The 7,379-nt window shown below is 44.9% G+C and overlaps 1 protein-coding gene across 1 annotated transcript; it reads left to right on the top strand.

The window, feature by feature from the left end:
• Positions 1-6: 6 nt before the first annotated feature.
• LOC103131762 (uncharacterized) lies at positions 7-3,719 on the top strand. The gene has a single exon (XM_016666884.1). It carries the CDS (start codon positions 51-53, stop codon positions 3,705-3,707), a length of 3,657 nt encoding a protein of 1,218 aa, XP_016522370.1. The 5' UTR covers positions 7-50; the 3' UTR covers positions 3,708-3,719.
• Positions 3,720-7,379: the final 3,660 nt, after the last annotated feature.

Genomic DNA, 7,379 nt, shown 5'->3' with positions numbered 1-7,379 from the left:
ATGGCACCTCCCTACGCTGTGGAAATTTTCACACAGATGGACAGTTTCTCATGCGGCCTGTGGTATCTGAGTATGCTGATATCTACTGGGGCCTTTTAACGAACTTACCCTCCAGCAGCCTATTGTCAACGTTCATGACCTGGAAGCCCTGGGTCCTGGCTCTGCGTCCCTATGTCTCGCCGCCTGACCCGCCTCATCTCACCCTCTTCTACGACAGGGAAAACACAGAATGGTACCAGGAAGCCTTCCTTTCCTCTGTGGAGGAAAAAACTTGGGAGGTAAAAACTTCAGATATTTTTGTGGCTCCTGGTGGTGTGGCTGCTGCTGTCTGTCTCACAGAAGAACAATTAAAATGGTATGAAATGTCTGAAGAGGCTGTGCCTCACATCTCTCTCTCTCTGCACCCTGAGCATCAAGCTAAAGAGCTGGGCGGCATGGTTAAGCAGTCTCTCGCAGCAACAGACTGGGTTGTCACCGCAGCACCAGGTTTGTCATTCTCACCCTCTCTTGACACATATAAAATCAGTTTTTCAAGCTCTGAACAGGTGGAGCTACATCATGAACAGGTGTCCAGACATCACGGTAGGGAAAAATCAGACCACCCTTTAGCGGCTCAATTAATCACATCCATGCCCACATCTCTCTGGGCAGAGTCGCCTACAGATGTGGGGCTTGTTTCCTGCTCTCCTATTTCATTTCAGGTGGACTCTGAGAGACCCCTCTGGATTCCTCAGTATCCACACAAACCCGCAGCTGAACAGGGCATCGCAGAGACAATAACAGGACTGATTGAGGCTGGCGTGCTGGAACCCTCACAATCTGACTGGAACACTCCCATTCTACCGGTGGAGAAAAAAGGTACCGGTAAATACAGAATGGCCCATGACCTGAGAGCAGTAAATGCAGTTCTGAAAACACCAACTGTACCGGTACCGAACCCATATGTCTCCATTGCTGCCTTAACTCCCGGTCAGCAGTGGTACACATGTATTGATTTGGCAAATGCATTTTTCTGTCTCCCTCTGGCTGAAACATGCAGGGATTATTTTTCATTCACTTACAGGGGACAGCAGTGGCGTTACACCAGGCTGCCACAAGGCTTTGCCCTGTCCCCTGGCCTGTTCAACCAAGTTTTGAAGGATGTCTTGCAGGACTGTCCTCTCCCTCCACAAACGACCCTCATCCAGTATGTGGACGACCTTTTGCTGGCTGCCCCCACCGCGGAGACCTGCGTTAAAGCGACCTCCCTGGTTTTGCAGCACCTACATCAGGCGGGTTTCAAGGTCAGTAAAAACAAATTGCAGATTGCAAGAAAACAGGTTTCTTTTCTGGGCAGAATAATTTCTGCAGGCACAACTAGCATGTCTCCTTCCCACAAGCAGTCCATTCTGCAACATCCTAAACCCTTCAGAGTTAAAGACATGCTCTCTTTTCTGGGGTTAACTGGCTACAGCAGGAGCTACATTCCCTCTTACACTGACCTGACTCAGTCTCTTCGGGCCTTGGTTAAAGAACAAGGCATGCGAAATCTGAACAATCCCCTCATTTGGACAACTGAGGCGGAACAAGCTTTTATCTCGTTAAAGCAAAACATGGCATTGGCAGCGGAACTCTCCCTCCCAGATTACACCTTGCCGTTTTTTCTTGATGTTTCTGTAACAAAAATGGCTGTTAACGGAGTTTTGTTCCAGAAAAAAGGGGGAGAGAGAAAAGTACTGATGTACTTATCTGTAATGATGGACAATATGGAAAAAAGGCATCCCCCATGTACGCAACATGCAGCTGGGATAGCCAAACTCATACAAAAAACCGCACATATTGTCATGGGACATGCACTGCAAGTGTTAACTACACACAGCGTGGTGGCATATGTAAACTCACAGAGTTTCACCATGACGGCGTTGAGACAACAAAGGCTTTCCAAAGTTCTGGAAGCTCCAAACATTTCATTCACTCATGAAGGCATAAATATGGCAGACTGTTTTGCAGACGGAGAACCACACGAGTGTGCAGAGCTGGTGGCAAAGTCAGAAAAGGTAAGACCAGACCTGGAAGCAACTCCCTTGATTGGACCAGAGGTGAGACAGTTCTTCACAGATGGTTGTTGTTACAGACACCACACACAAGAACTAAGAGCTGGTTTTGCAGTAGTAGAAAGCACAAAAGCAGGCTTTCTCACAAGAAAGGCAGAAAGACTGGAAGGAGCAGCATCTGCACAGAGGGCAGAAATAAAAGCAGTTGCGGAAGCGTTAAAGCTTGCACAAGGGTTACAGGCAAACATATACACAGATTCAGCCTATGTGGCGGGGACAGTGCATGTGGAACTTTGCCAATGGATGAGAGGAGGATTTTTGACTGCAAGTGGGCAACCCATAAAACATGAGCGTGAGATAAAAGAATTGGCAGAAGCATTACTGTTACCAGCAAGAGTAGCAGTCATAAAATGCAAAGGTCATGACCTATCAGACACATTGGTTGCTAAAGGCAACCAGGCAGCCGACAGAGCAGCAAAAATGGCTGCAGGGTACAAAGACTTCATGATGGTGTGTTCCTCGGAGGAGGAATTAAAAGACAAGCTGACTCTGGAAGAGGTGAAAAGATGTCAAAAGGGGGCGTCTCCAGAGGAGAAAAACATGTGGAAACACAGAGGGGCCACTGAAACAAATGGATGCTGGAGGGGCCCAGACGGCAGGTTAATTCTGCCCCCTGGGAGGAAACAGGAGCTGTTTCAGGAAGCTCATGGGGTTGGACATGTGGGAATTAAACAGATGTTGCACAACCTCAAAGAATGGTGGCACCCTTACATGATCGACATGGTGGAACATTTTGTGCAAAATTGTGAAATGTGTGGACAGTTCAATCCTAAGAAAACTATGAATCCCCCACAGGGACGGTTTCCTCCACTTACATCTCCAGGGAAAGAAATTGTGTTGGATTTCACAGACATGCTGAACACAGTGCAAGGAAAGAGATATTTGCTGGTTTGTGTTGATGCTTTCACAGGTTGGCCAGAGGCCTGGCCAGCAGCAAAAGAGGACAGTAAAACAGTGATAAAGTGCCTGATCAACCACTACATTCCCAGGCATGGATTTCCGGAGAGAATCAGGTCAGACAATGGAACCCATTTTAAAAATAAGGATCTGCAAACAGTTGAGGCCCATCTCGGCCTCAAACACAGGTTTGGAACAGTCTATCATCCGCAATCTCAAGGAAAAGTGGAAAGAATGAACCAAAACCTGAAAACAAAATTGGCTAAAATCTGTGCACAGACCAAATTAAACTGGGTTGATGCATTACCTCTGGCTTTGATGTCCATCAGGTGCTCGGTCAACTCCGGGACAGGATTGACACCGTACGAGATCACCACTGGACAAAGCTTCCCAGGACCCCGACCGCCAACACAGGATCCAGGTGACCTACAACCTCTAACGAGGAAAGACTATTTTTCTCAGTTACAGACTTTAAAGAAAGAGTGGTGTAGGATCCAAGGAGAACGCACAGAGAGAGGGACTCTCACGGAGCCCACTACCCAGTGGGTGTGGCTAAAAGTCATCAAACGAAAGTGGACGGAACCTAGGTTCACTGGACCTTACCAGGTGCTGGAGAGAACAGCCCACGCAGTAAAACTTAAAACCAAAGGTGACACCTGGTACCATTGGTCACAGTGTGCAGCCGCCCCAGAACCAGCAACGGTAACACACACCTAACATGCCTCCACCCACTCGCATATCCATGCGCCGGGTGCTTCAGACACACCCTTGGTACACTGCAGCAGTGTTGGGCACCATAAGTCTGGTGATAACATGGATGGTTTTTGGCTTAGAGTACATACGGGTACATGGGATAAATAACACACAGACGACCCTGACATCACACCGTATAGTACCTAGAGACATCCCTTCACAACATGCGACTGACGGCAGCAAACGCAGCTCAAAAAACCAACAACCTGTACTGACATTGAACTACTACAAGGGCTCTGACACCGCATTTAAATTTGACCTGTGTGACATTATTGACTGCGGGGGTAATCCATTGGGATGGAAAAGCTGGGAGGTGTATCTGTGTATGAGCTCTAACATTAACAGGTGCTACGAAGCTTGCGAGAATGGGTGGTGTCCTCGCTGTCAACTTTGTCCTAGCTGGGACAGGGTCACTCATTACACAGGGGAGTGGTGGACCCCAACACACTCCCATTTGCCCAGTGCTCAGGTAAATAAGATTTCCTTTTCCAGACTTCATTCACACACAGATAACCCACTCATTTTGGCCTTGCATGACGTACACAAGTCAGTATACGACGGCAATCCTTACCGGATGTACATTGTACTGGGGGTTGAAGCAAGCGGAGGGGACCCCCTAAAAGTCATCTTAATTAATCTCCTGACGCCACCAAAAAACAATTCGGACTCCTCCCCTGAAATTAATGATTCAGGATTTCTAGATAAGCAAAATGGCAATGTGATTACTTTTGACTACTCTAAATTGACCCCTGCTGACGTGCTAATGCTAGCTACCGGTTATACAGGAACCAATTTATGGTTAGACTGGTTAACAGCAACAGTTCGAGAACACCATATGTCTAACTGTGTGGCCTGTGCAGCAGGGCGACCTAAAATGTATACTGAACCTGCACCTTTGATTCAATCTGATGTTTGGGGCTTTAACTGTATGCTTAGCATGACTAAAATGAAACAACCCTCCGGATGTGAAAACTTAACAGCATTATTCCCGCCAGTTAACAACAGAACCCGAGTGGTGCCAGCTATCCCAGTCAAAGATAATTATGTCTGCTTCAATTTAACAAAAGGTAATGTCCGTGTAGGCCAGATTGATGCGAGCTGGTGTAAAACCACTCTCCCAGGACATTTAATAGGTCCATGGGCCAGAGACGGGTTATTCTACCTTTGCGGAGGAAGCAAACTATTTGCGAGACTTGAGCCAACCATGAGAGGGGTCTGTGCCATGGTCCGACTTAAAGCACATGTGATCATGATGGGAGAAAAACAACCGGTGGAGGACAGTATGTTCTCACGTAAAAAGCGTAGCGCCTTTGACTTGCAGGCAAACTCACCCACATATATTGACAGCATCGGTGTTCCGCGAGGAGTACCAGACCGATACAAACTAGCGGACCAGGTTGCAGCAGGCTTTGAAAGTCTTCTTCTATTTATAACACCCAACAAAAACGTAGACAGGATCAATTATATTCATTACAACACGCTCGTGCTCACAAATTTGACTAGAGATGCAGTTGAAGGGTTGGCTGGACAATTAGCCCCCACCTCATTGATGACTGTCCAGAACCGGATAGCAATAGACATGATACTAGCTGAAAAGGGGGGGGTCTGTGCGATTTTTGGAGATTTGTGCTGTGTTTTCGTTCCAAATCATACCTCTCCTGATGGCAAGGTGACCAAGGCGTTGGAAGGACTGAAAGCCCTGAGTAAAACCATGCACGAGCAGTCTGGAGTGACCAACCCCTTGGATCAATGGTTCACAAACATGTTCGGGAAGTACAAGGACATTATTATCTCTCTACTGATCTCTGCGGCGACTTTCCTTGCCCTCCTGATCACCTGTGGTTGCTGCTGTGTCCCCTGTCTGAGGTCATTGGCGGTGCGGTGCATCACCTCAACCATAGAGAAAGGCAGCAGTAGTGATGGAAATCCACCTGCCTATCAGATGTTGTCCCGGAGACGTGAAAGAACCGTGAAATTCCAGATTGCCAGAGTTTAAGGGCAGTACTAGTATCCAGTAACAAAAGAAAATTTTCCATCACTTTAATGTTCTTTATATAATCCATTGATTTCGCTTTTGTTGTGTTTTTTCTTGCAGAATGAAGTCCAATCCTTTCTGGGTGTGCCGGGGTGTGAGACTGTGGGCGCCTTCCACGATTGGTGGACCGAGTTACAGCCGAAATGCCACACTGAAGCCTTCCAGGCACTGTCGGGGTTTCCCATCGGCCGCGCCGGCTTTACATCTGGACACACGCAGAAACTGATTTGACGTTAAAAGGTCTCGCTATAGAGAGGCTGCAGTGATTTGATTTCATTACAATGATTAAAGTTTGATCAGAAAACATTTTTACTTACTTTTAATCCTAGTTTAATCATGCCAGTGTATTTTGAGTGTACTGCCTTTAATCCTGATTTACTTTATTGATTTGATGTTTTACGAATGTGTTCATTGTTCTGTGCCTTTCAATACTCAGACTTCTAAGCCTTTCTTACCATTTCATTCCGTTTAACCTTGCATCCTTTTCGTAGTTCAGTAACTTTTACATATTACATCGAAATTTCAATAAGTTTGGTTTATAAGACTAACACCTTGTTTATGTATTTCCACTTTTACTTCATTAAGTTCGAATTCTTGAAGTTCGTCCACGTTTGGTTTTTAAATTTTGAAAGATATTGATCTCACCTTTTAGTCTTCTAACAATGTGTTCATTTTTGCATACTACCTAACATTTCACTGATTTTACAAATAATTTTAACCTAACACTTCACTATTGCATTTTTATTAAGTTCCACACATTATCCTAACATTTTGTTCACTTAGCACTTTTGTAGAACTTAACAACTTAGTAACTGTGACTTTTCACCTTGTTTTTAATTACTAACAATAAAACAAAAAAAAAATACAAAACATAACACAAAATTTTAGACTTTGTTCTTTTGAGTTCATTACCCTCCTGTGGCATGGCGTTGACCTGAGGTAACTACAGAATGAATATAATGAAAAATCAGACATATGAAGTAATAATGACAACATTTGGTTTCAAACAGTGCAATAATATTCTGCATGTGTGATTACAGACAAATAATAAAATAATAAAAATGATTAAGACAAAACTCACAAGACTACGGATAACATTTTTATTTAAAATAAATATATATATAAAAAAAAAAAAAAAAACATACAAAAACAACAGCTGACATAGTCATGCCATGGGTGGTTGACTAACATTTCCCTAAACCCTAACACCCTTCAAAATTTTGTTTTCATTTGTGCATTTCTCCAGATTGTAAGGGGGACATTGTGATTTTTTCCACCGCCTGAGAGGCCAGGGGTGCCCTGTCCGTTTTTACCCCCAAAATATGTGATGAAATGTAATGACATGAAATAAAGACATTGGTGGAGGGTGTGGGAGGACGAAGCCTCAGGGGGAAGTTTTCCGGAAGGGACAGTGTCTACTCGAGGATGTACAGCCCCCCTCTTTTATTCTTTTCGTTATTTTCCATTTTTTCTTGTTTTGTGTGGTCTCGTTGAGACCAAAAGGGGGAGCTGTTGAGGCGCTTATCAAGCTCAAATACATTCACATGCTTTCACACACTACACTCTCATATTCTCACACAAAGGCCCTTTGTAATTGTAAT

This window comes from Poecilia formosa, unplaced genomic scaffold, assembly GCF_000485575.1.
Source record: "Poecilia formosa unplaced genomic scaffold, Poecilia_formosa-5.1.2 Scaffold832, whole genome shotgun sequence".
Lineage (NCBI taxonomy): Eukaryota > Metazoa > Chordata > Actinopteri > Cyprinodontiformes > Poeciliidae > Poecilia > Poecilia formosa.
Note: the sequence above shows the minus strand (reverse complement) of the source record. Positions and strands in the feature narration are given on the sequence as shown.